This window comes from Xiphophorus couchianus, chromosome 9, assembly GCF_001444195.1.
Source record: "Xiphophorus couchianus chromosome 9, X_couchianus-1.0, whole genome shotgun sequence".
In the NCBI taxonomy this organism is placed as follows: domain Eukaryota; kingdom Metazoa; phylum Chordata; class Actinopteri; order Cyprinodontiformes; family Poeciliidae; genus Xiphophorus; species Xiphophorus couchianus.
The window spans coordinates 32,645,146-32,663,588 of NC_040236.1; the positions used below are offsets into that span (position 1 = coordinate 32,645,146).

General features: G+C 34.5%; 2 protein-coding genes across 7 annotated transcripts in view; one reads left to right on the plus strand and one right to left on the minus strand.

Annotated features, from left to right (window-relative positions):
* Positions 1-2,853, plus strand: part of bcar3 (BCAR3 adaptor protein, NSP family member) — an 84,008-nt gene extending 81,155 nt beyond the window's left edge. For all 5 annotated transcript variants that reach the window (XM_028027005.1, XM_028027006.1, XM_028027008.1 and 2 more), the window contains 3 exons: positions 278-389; positions 996-1,199; positions 2,288-2,853. In XM_028027005.1, coding sequence (XP_027882806.1) covers positions 278-389; positions 996-1,199; positions 2,288-2,466 — 495 coding nt within the window. In that variant the 3' untranslated portion in view covers positions 2,467-2,853. The remainder of the gene's footprint in view (positions 1-277; positions 390-995; positions 1,200-2,287) is intronic.
* Positions 2,854-8,085: 5,232 nt separating this feature from the next.
* fnbp1l (formin binding protein 1-like) overlaps positions 8,086-18,443 on the minus strand; it is a 48,988-nt gene continuing 38,630 nt past the window's right edge. The window contains exons 10-16 of one of the 2 annotated variants that reach the window (XM_028027033.1): positions 14,961-15,070; positions 14,751-14,883; positions 14,488-14,582; positions 13,631-13,812; positions 12,553-12,590; positions 11,274-11,394; positions 8,086-8,511 (exon numbers count right to left, since the gene is read on the minus strand). In XM_028027033.1, the coding sequence (XP_027882834.1) occupies positions 8,504-8,511; positions 11,274-11,394; positions 12,553-12,590; positions 13,631-13,812; positions 14,488-14,582; positions 14,751-14,883; positions 14,961-15,070 (687 nt within the window). In that variant the 3' untranslated portion in view covers positions 8,086-8,503. Of the gene's footprint in view, positions 8,512-9,005; positions 11,395-12,552; positions 12,591-13,630; positions 13,813-14,487; positions 14,583-14,750; positions 14,884-14,960; positions 15,071-18,443 lie in introns of those variants that run through there. The other variant, XM_028027032.1, reaches the window with a different exon arrangement.

Consider the following 18,443-nt stretch of genomic DNA (forward strand, 5'->3'; position numbering starts at 1 on the left):
CTTTTGAAACTCAGAAATTTCCAAATTTAATCTCAAAATTAAAATGTGATTAATTAGTTTTTTTGGCATTGTTTTTACTTTTTGAAATGAGAAATTTCCTTGATTTTGTAGATTTCTGAGGTTTATCTCAAAATGTTTTTTGGAGGAAACTTGCCAAACACACTCAGCCAAAAAGATGTGAAAGATAATTGTGCCGTCTGTGTAAGACTCTAGGGGGCGCCAACATGTGAAACATTGTGCGTTTCCTCTGAGTTGCTGTTTGTGTTTTCTGGTCCAGATCAGCCGCCTGGAGGAAACCTGGACGACTCTACGAAGGAACTACACGCAGACCGCCATCAGCTACGAGAAAATCCTCAAACCTTTCTACAAGAGTCTGTATGAAGGAGAAGGTAACAGGAAAAACAGGAAAAGCTCTGCTGGCATTTCAGCGAGTCGAAGTGCTTTCTGCTCTGTGCAATGCAGACGATACAAGTTTTAAAGGAGCTACATCACACGAGTTTAACTTTTTGCTTGTTTTTATTCCTCCGTTTGGGTTTCTACTGCTTCTAAAAACAGCTTTTCTGGAAACAAGTTAATATATTTTGGTGTCTGAAAAAAGAAACGTTTCACAAGCCTCCTGATTGTTAAGTCACAGTGTGCCATTGCCTAGCAACACCAGCAGAGTTCTTCCCGTTAATTAGCAACTCAAGCTGATCTCCAGCACATTTGGTCAGCTGGTTTTACTGCTGTACAATGGCTGCTGGAAAAGACAAGAGTTTTGTTGTCTTAACATCTAGAAACTACTTACTGCATTCTTGTTGGCTGTGCAGGAGGCCCCATTTCTGCTTTTCAAAGACGTAATATAACTAAATGTATATTTGCAGCCATTTTCACCATGTTTTGTCAAGATGTAATGAACACATTTGTGTCACCATATATCTATCCTAACCTGTTCAAAGTAGCATCATTTGAATATAAATATGGAACATTTTCAGGACCTAAACTTTCTCTTCCAGCCTCCTCTCTGTCTGTGGTCTGCATCCCTCTCCTCCTGCCTCTGCTCACCCTGATGGAGCGACCATCAACCACGCCCGAAGGGGTGGAGCTCTGGGAAACCAGCGACCAGGGATGTGACATCATGCTGCGTCACCTGGAGGCGGCGCGCAACGTCGCGAACAACGCTCAGAGCTACATGGCCAACGCAGAGAAGATCATAGAAGGTCAATAAAAATAGAATCAAGTTCCCACACACCTCCTTGTGTGCTGTCAAACCTTTGTGCAGCACAAATGTATCATTTTAAACATATTGATAAAAAAGTTTCCACAGTTCATGAGATCTCTGAAAACATCTTTAAAATGACAGCACAAACGAAACATTTTGCTGCACAAACGAAACATTTTGTTGCACAAACGTTTGACACCAATTTGTGCCGCTGTCATTTCAAAGATATTAATCTAAAAAAAGCTTCCTGAGGTCATCAGAGGTCAACCAGCCTCTGAACCCCCCATATTTACAAAATTCAACAAAATTGGTGTCAATCATCTCTGCTCCGTTTGTGCTGCAGAAAGTTAATTTGTGCTGTTTTTGTTTTGAAGATATTAAAGTTAAAAGGTCAAGAGGTCAACCAGGCCCCCCACATTACCCAAATCTATCAGAATTGTTTTCAAATGTTTATGCTGCAAAAGTGTTAATTTGTGCTGCTATTATTTTAAATATATTAATAAAAAGGTTTCAAGAGGTCATCACTGCTCACATTTACAAAATATAGCTAAGTTAATGTCAAACAACTCGCCTACATTTGTGCAAAAGTTTTAGTTTTTGCTTCATTTGATTTGAAGATATTGATGATGACCTTTGATGACCTTTAGAAAGTTGTTTTTTTTATCAATCTCTTTAAAAAGATAGCGGCACATATTAACATTTTTGCAGCACAAACAGCAAATATTTGACATCAATTTTGTTAGATTTGGGTAACAACTGGGGAGCTGGTTGACCTTATGACCTTTAAACTTTAATTATCTTCAGAGTAAAAGCAGCACAATAAAAGTGTTTGCAGCACAAACGTAGCCAAGTTGATTAACACCAAATTTGTTAGGTTTAAAGAAGGTGGGAGGTTTCATGACATCTGGAAACATTTATTCATATCTTTAAAATTATAGCATCACAAATGAAAAAACATTTTTTGCAGCACAACGTAACACAAATGTTTGATACCAATTTTGTTAGATTTGAAGTAATTTTGAGACGTTCTATTTTCCGTTTTCCTGCCCGATTTCCTTCGACTTGTTTTTGTTTTCGCCTCTTCAGGGTTTCAGTTTGACGAAGATCTGCTGGAAGTTTTTAAAACGGACTTCCAGCTGCGGCTGCTTTGGGGGAGCCGCGGAGCAGCCGTCAACCAATCAGATCGCTACAACAAGTTCAACCTCATCCTCACCGCGTTGTCCAGGAAACTGGAGCCTGCGACCAAAACACAGCTCACTAACTAAAGGACTAACTGACTTGGACCCAAAACGGAGCAAAGCTTCAAATGTTTTGAGCCACAAGCAGCACAAAACAAAACAAAAAGCACGTTGGTTTGTGTTTCATGTTTTTCTTTCTGTTTAAAGTGAGTTCAGTAATCAGGTCAGTTTTTAATCCAGTATTAAATATTTACCACAACATCTTAGAGACAGAGGAAATACTGCATTAATACCAAAACTATGAAGATTTGTTGTAGAGCGACACGTTGAAACAGAAACTGTGGAGCTGATCACAAATGTATGGAGGAGTGATCCTGCCAAAATTGGCAATGACTATAGAAGTAAATAAATGGCTCAGTAAAGTAATTTTGCCAAAAGTTGCATCCAAAAAATAAAATATGAAAACTTTCCCGGCTTATTTTATTATTGTGTGCTATTATTTTCATCAGTATTAATTTAACTTTATGACCAGTAATTATAATTTTCGGTCTTACTTGCAATCTTATTGTTTTATTAGTTTAATTTATTTAATTATTTATTTGTCCTTTCTTTAGATATTTTTTAATTTACTGTCACTTTTTCATTTTCTCCATATTTTTTATTTAGTAATTTTAAAATTTTCTGTAATTGTTTTTCATACATTTGATTTATTTTCTCCTGTAACATTTCGTCTTTGCATTTTTCTTTCTTTCCATTTATTCACAATTTATATTATTTTACTTGCTATTCATTGCCTAGTTAAATTACTAATGTTGAAAATTACAAATATTAATTTACGTCACACTGCCCAATCAAATAAATGGGAAAGTTCTTTTTTATGCAATACTTAATTACTTTATCAAGCCATTTATTTTTATATTTATTATTAATTTTGGCAGGATCAGTCCTCCATAGGAGAACTAAAGCTACAGGCAATACACTGAGAAACAGAATGTTTATTTTCTGCAGAAACGTTTGGACCACAAGACCAGAATAACGTCCAACTCACCAACAAAATCAGCAGACATAAACCAAGAGGTGAAATTTCACAAAAGATGAACAGAAAACCAAATTATTGTTAAATACTTCAGTCTTATATGTCTTGTCTAATTCCATTATAAATGAAGTTGATATAATGCAAACTGTCTGAGGTGGATGACATGCTGGCACGTCAAAATCAATTTTATTTACTTTTCTCAAAACTTTGCTTTATAAAAATGTTAAAATGCAGAATACACTGGACATGACCGGTCCAATAATAGATGACGGGTCTTTATCTGCATTTATATTGCCCATATAAAACACAACTTTTACAGAGCCAAGACGCGAGTAAAACCATTTCCTTTTGCAAAATTCCCCAAAAAGTATTATAAATGTTTCATCTCTTTCTCTAAAATATGAGCCCTGATTTTGCAAATAACGTCTGAAATCCACTTGATGATCAACAGAATCAAAAAATGAATAAAAAATGAATTTCTCAGTTTTTCTTCTTTAAATTTAATGCACGACTGTATTTTTAGTGGATAAAAATGAAGTAGTGACGCAGAGGAAATGGCTGTCAGCTGTGTTTTTATAAAATATGGAGCCAAAAAACGGTTAAATTATTTCTTTTTTAAAAGTCAAAACTGAACAAAAATCACATGTATCTATGAAGATTTTATTTAATTCACTAAAAATAAAATCACTAAAATGCATTGTGATATTAAAGTTGTACATATTTAAAACATATTAGACTGTAAATATTTTAAGACTGTAAAAAAATTAATTTTAATGTTTATATTATGAATGTTGTAAAATGTAATAAATACGGTTTATGATCCAACTCATCTGGTTTCCATGAAGTGTTGCATGACAAAATGTTTGCTTTTACACAAAATACTCTTGTGGTTTTATGTTTTATTAGAGCGACATTTTCAACAAGGAAAAGGAGAATTATGTTCAAAGTATTCGACAACATTCAAGGAAAATAAAAAATGTGCACAATATGGAGCATGAAGTACTGCCATGGTTACAACATACGGAGAACAGATTTACATTTTTCTGCCTGCTTCTGGGTTTAATTACTGGAAAAAAGGCTTAAATGTTCTGAACGGCATGTTGGAGCCATTGTAGATGCAAAAATTTCACCCAAAAAATGTCTGAATTGTTATTTTAAAAAAAAAAAAAAGGTTTGAAAGGTTGAACAGAAAAACTGAGGAATTTTTAGATTAGTGTCAGATTTTTATCTAGAAAAAATGTGGAGATTTTTTTCTTTGAAGTCACAAATTTGCTCAAATGAGCCAAATATTTTTTTTACAAAAAAAAGGAAAATGCAGATTCAAAAGTTAGAAATCTTTGACTCTTGAAACTCAGAAATTTCCACATTATTTTCTCAAAATTTTCAACTTTTCACACTCAGAAATTCGGCTTCTTCCTAGAAAATTTCTGAGATAAATCTTAAACTTAGATTATCTTTCTCTCATATTTTCAATTTCTGATATTTCCATTTTTTTCTCGCCAATCTTTTACTTTTGAAACTCTAATTTTCCCCCAAAATTTCTGAAATTAATCTAAAAAATTCTTAATTTTTTGGTGTTAATTTTCTCCCGTTTTTCTTTTTTTCTATCTAAAATGGCTCTTATGTGAGAAGATTCTCAAAGTTTTCACAGGATTTTGGAGAAAAAACCAGAACCAGACAGAGAATTTGTCGGGTTTATTGAAGGATCACGATCACAGTGGCTTCCAGTACAAGAACTTACTGCAGGTTTATATGTTTGAAACAAAAGTTTCTCCAAAAACATTAAAAGAAAAAACATTTTCTTCTTTCAGGTTTTTATGCAGAACATTCCCTGCTTCTATTTTTTTTTGACACAACAAAAACTTGGAAATCTTTGGACTTTGTTTTGCAAACAGTTGGAAGACATTTAGGTTAGGAATGATTTATAAGATATTAAAACACAGAAAAGCTTTAAAAAAATAGGGTAGAAGGTTTCACTGCATTTTAATACACAAAATTATGCAAATGCTTTTTCAATGTTTAAAGAAATGAGTTTACAATTAACGATTCAACCCCAACTCAGATTTAGAGTTTTGGACGTTTAATCTGGTAAACGTGTTTCTTCTAGCAGGCAGTAGTAAAGTTTTAGTGTCCTAACTAAAGAATCTGTGGAGGGAGCAAAGATTAGGGTGATGGTACGGAGGACATCCGACTTTAAAGACGAGGCGATAATCAAAGTGGAAACTAGAAATGCACCGATTGCAGTTTTCTGGCCAGATGATTCAGATTTTGGCCAGTAAAAATTTGCCTGAAAAGTTGCCAAGTATCCCAAAAAAAGTTTCAAAGTCGGCAACAGCGCCATCTTTGCTTGGGGCGATCGCTGAATTAATGAAATCATTACCAAAATGTACTTTTTTAATGCATAAAATATAAACTGAAAAGTTTTTTTGTCTATATGATTTAAGACAAATGTCTTGATGAGTCGAGATCCAAACCTGACATGAAAAACTTTGGGCTTAAAGCTGAAGTGTCTTAAATTTTATTTTAAAAATATTCTATTGCATATTTATTAAAACTCTCACCATGTTGTGACAGTTTTATGAGACAGAAAAACTGGGAAAAAAAATTAGTTCCTGTCTTCTCCCAGTGCTAACTAGAAACAACCAATCAGAACCAGGAGGCGGGGCTTAGCGCTGTCAATCACAGCCCTTACAATGTGCTACCGTACAGCTTCTTTCTGATAGGTTTCCTCTATGTTGTTTTTCTCCCAGTAGCACATTGATCAGCGAGTTGATTGACAGCGCTAAGCCCCGCCTCCTGGCTCTGATTGGCTACTTTTGGTGCATTTCTTCAGACGGCAGTAGCAGCTCAAGGAGGTCGATGTTTTTACAGATTATCTGTCTCAAACTGTCAGAACATGAGTTTTAACAAATATGTAAAAAAAAAAAAAAAATTTATGAAAGTTACGTACTTTAAGTGTACAAAGTAAGTAAGGAAGCACAAAGTCATTGCTTAAGTTGCAACAAGATGCATTAAATTAATCCGTCCGGCTGCAGAAACTGACATTTTTAATTTGCTTCATTCTGCAAGAAGTCAGAAGAATATTGTAAAATTATTTCCAGGCTGATTTACTTAAATTTTCTGCATGTTTAAGAAAAAGTTTCAAGGTTAAAGTTTACATAAAGGCAACAGAGAAGCTAATTTAAGCCCTGACTGGAAATATGGAGGCTGTGAAGTGACAAAAATAAGGAAGTTGGAGTTAGAACATCTACAGCGTCATAATGCACATTTCACAGCTTCGTCGTAGAAACAGAAACAGAATCACGGCCGGCTGCTGGTTAGAGACTATTCCTCAAAAGTCTGAAGCGTTCATTAGTGTCTCAGACATACCGTCATGAATCAAAGATCTAAACAAATCATGCAAAAATAAAGTGTTTTGAATAAAAAGAGTACAAAACAAATATTTTTTTTGTTTGCCTAGTGGTCATTCAGAAAAACAAAAATCACATCATTCATTCATTCATCAGGTTCAAACACTGTTTCAGGGCAAAGTGCATCTCTTCAAACCGTGTCGCCTCTGAGGAACAAAACAATCACCATGGAAACACATTCAGCATGACACAGATGTTTATATGTACAAATAATTCAACAGATTAAAGGAACAAAAAAGAGCATGACGCATGTAACACGGATGGATTTTTGGCCTACTTGGCTTTCCGTACGTGATGCGTGTGTCGAAACATTCACAAACTGATGTTGAGAGTCCAGGAGGGCGAAGGGTGAAGCCAGGTGGCTGATGGGAAATGTAGTGTGTAAAAAAACATCAATGATGAAAACAACATGAAGGTTTTCTAAGGCTGAGGTCCAGCTGGAGCTGCTCCGGCGAAGGAAAGGCCGCCCCCTGCTGGTCGACTGGAGCAACGACATCCGAGGAGGGAAAGGCAAAGACAGAGAGGAAGAGGAGGAGGAGGAAGGGTTGTATTTTCACCTGATTCCTGCTGTCTGTCTAATGATCTCTGAGAACATTTAAAAAATCATGCTTCATTAGGACACGACAACGTGGCGATCAACGGAAACATCAGAAACGGCGTCAAAAACATGCGACTTGGTGAGGATGAAGGCAGGCATGAGGAGCAGAGTGGCTCAGGCAGGCAGGCAGACATCACCAACAGAGCACAGATCATGACAGGAGACAGATGGAGCACAGCTGCACTGATGGTGTTAGCAAGCAGACCGAGACGGCTTAAACAAAGTCCGGGCACTGCTGGGATTCAACATGGCTCTCTGCTAAACAATCGGAGGTACGGAAGAAGATTAGGGCCACTAAAAAATAATAATTCTGAATTTAATGTCAGAATTCTGAAAAAAATAGTCAGAATTCTGACATTAAATTTAAAATTCTGAGATTAATTTCAAATTTATCAGAAAGAAGTTAGAATTATGAGAATAAAATCGTAATTCTGAGCATAAATTCAGAATTCTGATTTTTTTTTTTTTATTATGAATTCTAAAACAATTCTGAGTTTAATGGTAGTTAAATTCAGAATTCTAAGATTAAATTAAAAATTCTGGAAAAAAGTCAAAATTCAGAGATTAAATTCAGAATCCTGAGACTAAATTCAGAATTCTTTTTTTCAGTGATCCTAATCTTCTCCTGTACAGAAGAGACTTTTGTTAAAGTTATTTTTTTTCCTGTTCGAGGAAAGGTCGATCAGAAATGTGCAAACGTTGCTCTATGTTTTAAAGATGGTGCAGCTTGGTTTTTTTTATGTTTTTGCACTTTCTGCTCAATTCCAGTTGTAAAATTATAAAATAAAAGCTATTTTAATGAGAAAAAAGCTTTGATAGTTAGGAGACTCAGTCCGTTTGAACACCCGTCTCATAATTTCATGCTGATGCGTTAAAAGACGAACTGTGAGAGCGAATCAGGATGCAACTGAATGAAAACAAACATGGCGTCATTAATGAAATCTCCGACTTTCTGCTGATTATGGAAAGCACAGAAACATGCAGGGCCTCCTTCTCCCCGCCCCCCCAGCCTCCACCACCAATCATTATCAGCATGAGCCCTCCACCAGCCAATCAAATCGCCCGGCCACTCTGCAGCCCTCAGGAACCTGCAGCCACGAAGAGGAAAGAAACTGTTATAAAAACAAACAGAAACGCACTTAAAAACTTCAACACAGAGAGAATCTTGTGTTTAACATGAAAAATTAAAACTTTCAGAGAAACTTAAGTTTTCTGCGACACTAGCTGCGTTTCCATTGACCAGATAAATGCACAATTTGACATTTTGAAAATAAATTTGCTTAATGGAAAGACGCCAAATTCTAAAAAAACAGAAATCATTATTTGAACAAAACGTTTTGCACTAAAATTAGGTGGTTTTACGGAAATTAATGTATTTCATAAAACTGTAAAGGAAAAACTTTTTTCACATATGAATCACATGATCAACAAAAGGATGTTACTACTGCCAGAAACCACAAAGACGACGACAACAGGAAGTGGCAGGAGGATGATTTTTAATGAATTAGAGTGAACAAACATGTTCATGTGGGATTTAATTGCGTTTCTTATTTAATTTAAGCACTTCAATCGCGAAATTGTTTTTTTTTTTTCAATATTTGCTGAATCTCGACAAAGTTTTGCACACATTTGTAATGGAAACGCAGCTACAGTTAGGTTGTCACACACTAAAGCACCACATCTTCTTTCAAATATTTTTAATTTGTTTATGTCAAACAGACAATAAAAGCTTGGATTTGGAACGAACCAAAAAGAAACACAGCAGAATTAACTCTGAATTACTGAAATAATCCTGCAAACTTCATACAAACATCCTTCTTACTGAACATGAAACCAGATCCTAAAAGATGGCCATGGCGGCTTTTCTTCCTGCCACCGAATCCCCACCAAACCACCAGGTTAAATCCTCATGTTTGTTCATTTTTTATGCACAAACTGAACTGTGCAGAAAACAAGGAAATATTCATTTCTGCTTCAACTTCTATCAAGAAACTTTAAGAATATATAAAAAAAACCCTGCATTAATAGTTTTAAAATAAAAATGGCATACATTTATTAAATTTGAGGGAAATTGTAATTTTTTAACACATAAGTTGCATATCTTACCCATTATGGTCCCCATTAAAAGTTTTGTCTCAGGTTTGTAAATAAAAACTTAACTAAAATTTTCTCACAAATTTTCTAGTTTTTGGAATTTGAAAAAAAAAAAATTCCACCCCCAAAAATGATTTCAGAATCTGATATTTTTCATTTGGTGGTCAGAAAATCCAACACTTTTCCTGTCAGCGAACACACCATCTATAAACAAATGGTGCTGATGACACCACTCTTCAGTGTGGAAGTTGCTACTGAAGGTAGAAAACTGAAAGTTGGCTTTAGAAACAGAGACCAAAGTGTAATTTTGTTTAAAATTAAATCAGAGGAAACCGTAAGGTACCATTTATAAGAAAATAAATGTTTGCCATTGTTTGCTAGAAAGTGAGAGAGAGCAGGACTTTGAGCAGACAACAGGAAGGCTGAACAACGTGAACTGTTTTCACTTTTTAAAAACATTTCTGCAGTGAAATATTCTGGAATCTCAAAGTTTGAGTAAAGATCTATATTTTATAGAATATTGTTATGTTATGTCAGTCTGAGTAATTCTGCTTATTGCTAATAAGAAATCAACTAATTTGTATTGGATTCAAATGAACAGAACTTTGCAGTGAATAATTTGTGACATAACCTTCTAGTATTAATAATTACTAACTTTTCACAGCAGGAAAGAGAAAAACTATTTTAATATCTTCTTATCTTATAATTGTTAATAAAAAACACGACTCAGTTAAATTAGCTTAAACCTTTACAAAAAAAACATGTTTTAGAAATTGGCAACAAAATTCTGGTTAGTGAATTTCTACAGATATACAACGGAGTATTAGTCAGAATAAAAGATGTTTTTTGTTTTTGGGAATAAAGACAAAATTAACAGAAAAAAGTCATAAAATTAAAAAAACAAAAAGTTGTTTAATGAGATTTAAAAGTATATAAGTAGCTCAATTGTTTCAAAATTCTGAAATTGAGAATAATATGATGCTGAAATGTTTCCTCATTTCTAAAACAGACAAAGTTTAACTTCACAAAATGCTCAACATCCTCATCTTAATTTTTTATAATTTTTCACAGAAGAAAATAATTTGGTTTTTTTCTCCTTGTATTATTACGACTTTATTCTCATAATATTATGAATTTATTCTTTTTTTCTGAACCTGGTCCTAAAACTCCTTTAGTTCAATTATTAATAAACAATAAGAGAAAGTATCTAAACATTTTAAATGTTGTTAACTATAATTGTTATTAAACTTAGCTGCACAAAACTCTGAAAATCTAATAAAATAAAATAAAGTTTCCTGAAACTTTGCAGGTGTAAGCAGCTCAGTTTGTGGTGGGAATTGTTTGCAGGAAGAAAAGCATAAAATGTCATCTTAATATTTTTTTTCTTCTTAAAAAACTGCATGAAATGAACTCTTGTGCATAAAAATGGCATTAATGAAGACAAACCTGCAGGATGGCACAGACAACAAAAAAGTGCAAAAATGCACAAAAAAAACACAAAAAGAGCTTAAAATCAGGGAGTTTGATTGTTTCATCAAAAAAAAAAAAAAAAAAGTTTCTAATATATTACATAAAGTTATCTAAGATAATCTGATTGATACTGAGCTCAGCAGGTTTGTCCTGGTTGTCCCCTCCCAGCACCGGTCCTGGGGACGGATGGCGTTTGGATGCTGCGGCGTCACGCTGACGCTAAAAGGCAAACATGGAGGCAACGACAGACACGAAGCGGCGGCGCCTCAGATGTAAGTCACGGCACCTTTGCTGTTTTTCTCGATGGTGATTTCTACGTAGGAAGTGGGAACGTAGCCTTCCTCGCCGCTCTGCTTCCTCGCCCGCGTCCAGCCGTCGCCTTTGTCCTCTTCGATGATGTACAGCACCTGCAACAAGTCCAACAACATACCCAACATGGCCGCTATGAGCAGAAAAGTGGCAGAAATAAACATGAAATCTTTCAATATTTCATTGCAGTAAAACGTAAACAAGGCGCCCAGTTTGAACCCAACTGGTTTTCAAACTTGCAACTGGAATAAAGAAATTATTCCAGAGTTTGGTAGTAACTAAGTTACTTTTACTTGATTAACTGTTTTTGACTAAATGTACATTTAGTAGTATTTTTACTACGCTGTACTTTCTACTTTTACTAGAGTAATTTTATCATGAAGTATTTCTGCTCTTACTTGAGCAAAATTTCTGGATTTTCAACCCACTGAATGAAAAACAAACATGTTTTAACCAAAACTTCACCAAACTCAGACACACAACTGAGTTTCTGTTGAAGTTTCATAAGTTTTTTATTGAAAGTAACTGATTTAGAAACATTTTATTTTGCCTGATTGTTACTTTTATAAATTATTGTCATTTAATTTCCACTTAACTTTATATTTTGTAATTTTTAAATATTAAAAATTATTAGATTCATAATCTGATCAGTTACTCCGTACTTGAGTAACTGTACTCTCCTTTTTTACTCTTACTTGATGGATAATTTTTACTTTTACTAAAGTAAAAATATGTTAAAGTAGTGCTACTCTTCAGTTTAATTTTTGGGAACTTTATGAACCTGCGGATGTCATTCCCACATTTATCCGTTAAACAGGCAGATTAAGCCACATGCAAAAGCAGTTTCATTCAAACTTAAATAAATGCTGTTGTCAATGAATTATTCATAAATATGCCATCAAATTAATTATAACAAATAGCAAATTGAAATATTTCAGGGACTTTTCTTCTCCATTTTTATTTCAGACTTTTTTATTTTATGTTCCAACATTCAAATGAGCAAGCGGGGTTTTCTGTGTAAGTAACTAAAATAAATACATACTGTCATTATTAAATGTTTAATAAATAAACACACAAGGGGACGTGGCTTTCTCTGTAAATAATTTTTTTAAATCTTGAAATAAATTTTGTGTTTTTGCAGGGATAAAAGTCACTAATTCTCTGAAGGCAGGCTAAAACGCGGCATGCGTGTTGTTTTACAGAAGACCACATGATGGCGCCGTTGCTTCAAAAAGCAAAGACCTGATGAACATTACCTCATCCTCTGCCATGGTCAGTGTCCCCTCATTCTGACCTACAAAACAAAGAAACACATCATCAGAAATAATGCAGCTTACATTTCTAAACATTCAAACATTTATCTTTAAAAACTCCAAAGTCTGAAAAGAAAATTATTTTTGACTGATTCTGTCCAAAACCAGAGGTGTCTAAATGCAAACTTTGTAATCAGGGTAAATTTGACCAATTTGTCTTTTTATAACCAAACTTTTATAAAATGCAACGTTGAAAAACCAACTTTGTGGTGCCTAAATCTGGTTTTATTTAATTTCTCAAACTTGGCGAGTAAGTGTTTCGAAAGAAAATTACTCAAATAAATTTGTTTATTGACGCTCAAAAAAATTTGAAAACCAGGTGAAATTTCTTTCTGTGCAGAAAATGTGTAAATCTATTTAAAAGTTTTGGATTTACAATGAACAACACTTTTCTTCAAAAAATTTTTTAAAAGAAAACAAAATCTTTAATTGCTTGTTCTTATTTCAATCTTTCTATTATTATTTTTATTTACATTTTTTGGCAATTACTTTTAAGTTGATTTGCGACTGACTTGATTTTAACGTAACAAAAATAATAATCATTTTGTAAGCTTCAAATATTATAATCATATTACTTGTCTTTTAAGCCTTATTTACCACTAGGCCCAGTGGTAAGGCAAGCTATATTTGGTAAATGAAAATAAAACATTCTTCTTACTCTTTACTCCCTCTTCCTCCAGTTTTATCTTTCACTCATTAATAAAGTTAAATTAAGTAAAGCAGAGCAATTAAACATGATACAATTCACCATTTTAAAGTGGAACCTAGCTTAGCTTAGCCATAGCTTATTCTGGGCAAATTGAGCAAACAGAAAATGTCCAAAGTAATAAAATACACATATTATCCTTCTTAACCATAAACAGACTGTAACTTACCAGCCTTATAGACGAACACTCTCATAAAAATCACAAAACTACCTACAAACCACAACTTCCGCCGATCCGCTTCTTCATCTGAATAAAATATTACTCAAAAAACGGGAGCGCCCCCTAGTGGCGAAGCTAAGCACTGCATCAGTTACCGTGGAAGGAGTAGAGCGCCTTGCAGTGTCCGATGACGGGCAGCGGGTCGTCGTCGTCGAACTCGTCGTCGAACTCGTGCGGGTCGTGGTTGGGTTGGGCCGGCTGCGCGGGGCGGTGCTGCGGCGTGTGATGCGGCGTCTGATGCTCCTGGCTGGTGTCGTCATTGTAGCTGCCCTCAGGGCTGATGGGGAAAAAAAAAATTAAAGAGGCAGGAGAGCTGATCTAGATCATGAATGTTCTTAAAGGGCCAGTAGCTCCAGAACGTAGTGAACAGTATTAATAAATAGCTGTGTGTGCATTTATAAATACTGAACATATTTTATTTAATGTTTTTTTTTTGTGATTTACTTTTGCAATTAAAGTCACAGATTTTGTGGAGATAAGTTAAAAACATTTAAGTTTATATCATTTTTTAAACATGTGGTCTGTTTTAAGTTAATATTATGATTTCTGGTATGTATGATAATTTATTTTATGTTGTTTTATTGCCTTTACGTTGTTAATCTTAACACTTGTCCCCATTCAAATACACAATAAAAAATATTTAGAAACATCTACTTTTAATTTAAATGGATTTATTCAAATATTTCTACTAAATATCTAAATCTGCTACTTAAGGAGTTTCAATGTAGAACATCAAAGTTTTTTGTGATCTTAAAATGCAAAATGTTTATAATTTTGTACAGTTTTGATTAATTACTGGTCTAATTTGTTTTTCAGCAAACTGCCTGTTTATTTGAGTTTGTAAATTCCAGTTAATGATTAATCGATTACTAAATTAGTTGAAGATTATTTAACTAATTGATTAATCAGCTCTCGATAATAGAAGCAGGTGTGGAGCCGGCTGGCTGGTCACCTCTCCCTGCCGTGCGGCGTGTGATGGTGGTTGTCTGCGCTGTGTCGTCGGTCTCCTCTGGAGCTCTGCTTTCCCTCCACCTCCGAAAGCCATGTCTGCAAAGAGAACCACGAAAAGACCAAGAATGACTTAGGATGATCTGTTTGTATGCCGATGACAGCGTCATATTCCACCATCACAAACAAGCAACTGGTCGCAATAAATCAGTTAATAACACAATAAATTAATACGAGCTCAGTAATGTCCAGAAAAAAACATCAAACCTCGTTTTTGTGGATTTCTGATCGCAGCTTCTGGATGTTGCAGTTGGTCTCAGAGATTTTGGGCTGCAGGTTGTTGGGGTCGCCCATCTGTGGGTTTTTCTCATACACGTCCTTCATCTTGTTCAAGGCGTCCCTGACAGAAACGAACAGGTTCAGCAGCCAGACCTGCAGCTCTTCCTGATGCCTCGGCCTCGGCCGACGACCTCTCACCTCTGATCCGTTTCCTTCTGCAGCTCCCGGTTCAGTTCGTCGATCTTTTGCTGCAGCCGCTTCCTCCTCTGCTCAGGAGGCAAGTGGCTGAAATCCTCCAGAGATGGAATCTGCCGATCAGAAAACACAATTAGGACAAAATCACAGAAAACGCTGCAGGCAGTGGTGTTAGTGTACACACACAGGAACACACCGATCCACTTTTTCACTTCTGATACCAATATCTGAGGTTTAGTATGAGCCAAACAGATACAGAAACACAACTGAATTGACTTCAAATGTCAATTTTTTAAAAAACATAAACATAAATGTGTTGTATTTGGTAAATCTGCGCCAGAACGGGACATACTAAAATACTAAAATACACCAATAGTTTCAGAAGTTTGGTTGAAACACATAAAAATGTCTTTAATTTGTTCAGTCAGGACAGTTAGGAGCAGAACAGCCAATGTAAAGAAGGGGTGTCCAACCTTTCTGCAACATGGGCCAAAATCGACTGCTGTTTAACTTTTCATGTACGGAGTGCTGAGACTGTCGAGAAGCTCAAATGTTTCTGATCCATTTTTATTCTTTGGCGTTTGATTCAAACAGTTATGAAGTATATTTGAACTCTGTTTTAAATACAAATATGCTTTCATTTAAATACATTTATGTTTTGTTCTTATTGTTATCTTGATTTATGTAGTTGAATTGTACAGCACTTTGAGGTCAAGAGAAAAATGATAAATAATGCAAATGGAAATTATTGCGCTTGTTGTAATTTATTATGTGATTATTATGTGCAGGATGCACTTTGGACACCCTTGCTGTAAAGTTCCATAATACAGAACTCTTTTATAGGTGAATAAAGTATTATTTCTGCAAATTATTGTTTTAGTTTGACACATAAAACACTTTGTGCGTCTGTTTTACAGGGCAACTATTCTAGCTGAAAAGATGCAGCAGCTACTGAATCTCTAGCTCTACTGGCGTTGTGTCGACACTAATGGAGTTCCTACTGCTGGGTCTCTACTGGCGTTGTGTCGACACTAATGGAGTTCTTACTGCTGGGTCTCTACTGGCGTTGTGTCGACACTAATAGAGTTCCTACTGCTGGGTCTCTACTGGCGTTGTGTCGACACTAATGGAGTTCCTACTGCTGGGTCTCTATTGGCATTGTGTCGACACCAATGGAGTTCCTACTACTTTACACACCAACACACTGACTTACCATCTTGACCGACCACTGAGCATTTACCATTAAGGTCAGAAAAGAAACATTCTGATTAGTTTTCAGTGAAAATCACGAATAAAAAAATGTAACCAGTTTGTGTTCAGATTACAGCCAGGATGCTAAAAATTCAGAAACTTGAGTTAAAAAACAACAATATTTGCATTTAAAAACATTAAAAAACAACCAAATGAATTAATAATATAAAAAAACATTTATTATTAGAGATGTAATAATAATAATAATTGGGCTTAAACAATTAATAATGATTAATCGATTAATTTAAATAATTATCAACGAATGTAGTGATCGGTTAATCATTTACTAGAGAATACCGACTCAAACATGCAGTTTTCTACCCAGAACTTCTCAAGTGGCAGTTTTAGCTTCACCTGATTCAAATTATGTAAAAAAAAATACAATTAATAAAAACATCAATTATAAGCACTTTTTGATAACTATTAATCGATTAATCCAAAAAATAATGAATAAACCTGCTGTAATAAGCCGAGCAGAGACGGCTGAGCTTTTCTAGCTGCAGATTCATCCTTTCCTTTAGCGTTCACTACACGAATGTTGTTTGGGTATAGAAATGTTTATTTTCTTATTTTAATAAAGGGATTGAATTATTGGTTTATTTGCATATTTTAATGTACTTCTAAGATTGTGTAAAAAAGGTTAACGAGGTTAATTAAAAACAATAAATATCTTTGTTGTTGACATCATGTTTAATGTTTGTTCAATAATTCAGCAGCAAAAAAAGATTTTGAACTGAAACCGTTTATTTTCTTACTCTTAAAATGTGATTAATAATTACAGGTCCTGCAATTAATTTGATTAAAAATCATAATCAAGTTCCACCAGTAGCAAATACATTGTTATAATTATTTGTTTATCTGTAATAACATTATATTTCAGAAGCAGAATGCATCATTATTTTTGCTTTCACTTTAAATAAAACCAGATAAACCATACTAACTATTTTATTTTCTATATTTTTCTTTAAATCCAGTGGGGGGGGGGGGGGGTTATACTCAAGGTTATATTACCTGAAGTATTGATATACGTTCTGAAATACTTACCTGCTAATTAGCTGAGATAAATATAATAAAAGCTTTTCAGATTGGAATAAAATTATTTTTTGCAGCCATGAAAATCAGCCAGTCCCAGATTTCTCTTGGCGCCGAGTCCGAGTTCAGCACCAGTTTATGCTGAACCATCTGAGGCTCAAAGCTGTTTTCTCAGCTCTCAGACATGTTAGCGCACACAAACAGAACCGCAGGCTGAAGCCAAACCAACATCTTTAAAATAATGTTGGTTTATTTATCGCCTCTCCACATGCACCAGCAAACCAAAAACACAGCAAACATCAACCCAAAAACCAGCAACACACCGTCAACCACCAGGGATCCGCGGCTCTGATTGGAGCAAACCTCCGTCTCTCAGACAAGAATCACACAAAAACAGCAAAATGAATCAAAAAGAGGGAAAAGAGGAAAAAACAAGGTGTCTGCAAGCTGTTGGGTAATATTACATTTTTTGTAATTTGGACCAAAATCGTTGAGGCAAAAGTTATCAAAGGTCAAAAAAAAAAAAAAAAAAATCAGGCAAATAAAGAAGCCAGATTTTTTTAAATTGATCATTATTGTAGTTTCAAAATTGTATTGCCATTGTAGATAAATAATAATAATAATCAAGTAAATTTCCACCAAAGAACTCAGAAACTGGGATTCCTATCAGAAATTCTCTAGAAAAATTTTTAAAAATGTTCAATTTTTGGAATTTTTTGAGTTTCAAAAGTTAAAAATTCTCAAAAATTTCCAATTTTATTTCAGAAAAATTCTGAGATTACTCACAAAATTTTTTATTTTGGAAATTTGCTACTCTATTTTTTTTTTTTATATCTACAATGGCCAAAATACTCTTTTGTAAATTTTGCACTTTTACTGTATTAAGATAAAAGCTTCTAGTTTTCAGTTTCTTTTCGGCTCCGTTGAACAAATTTATTTTCAGCAATAGGAACAGGATTTGTTTCATTTTCTTTCAAAACGTTTATCGTAGTTAGTAAAGTTTAATAAACTAAATAAAATTTGATTTGAGTGCATCGTTTCAGTATATAATCATGATTTTACATTTTGTTAAAGCTCAGTTATAAAAAGACAAACACTTTCTGTTGTACTTTACATTTTCCACTGTAAGAAAATTACAAATTAAAAGTCTCCAAATTTGCATCATTTTTTAATTACAGATGAGGGCCGCACAAAATCAGTCCT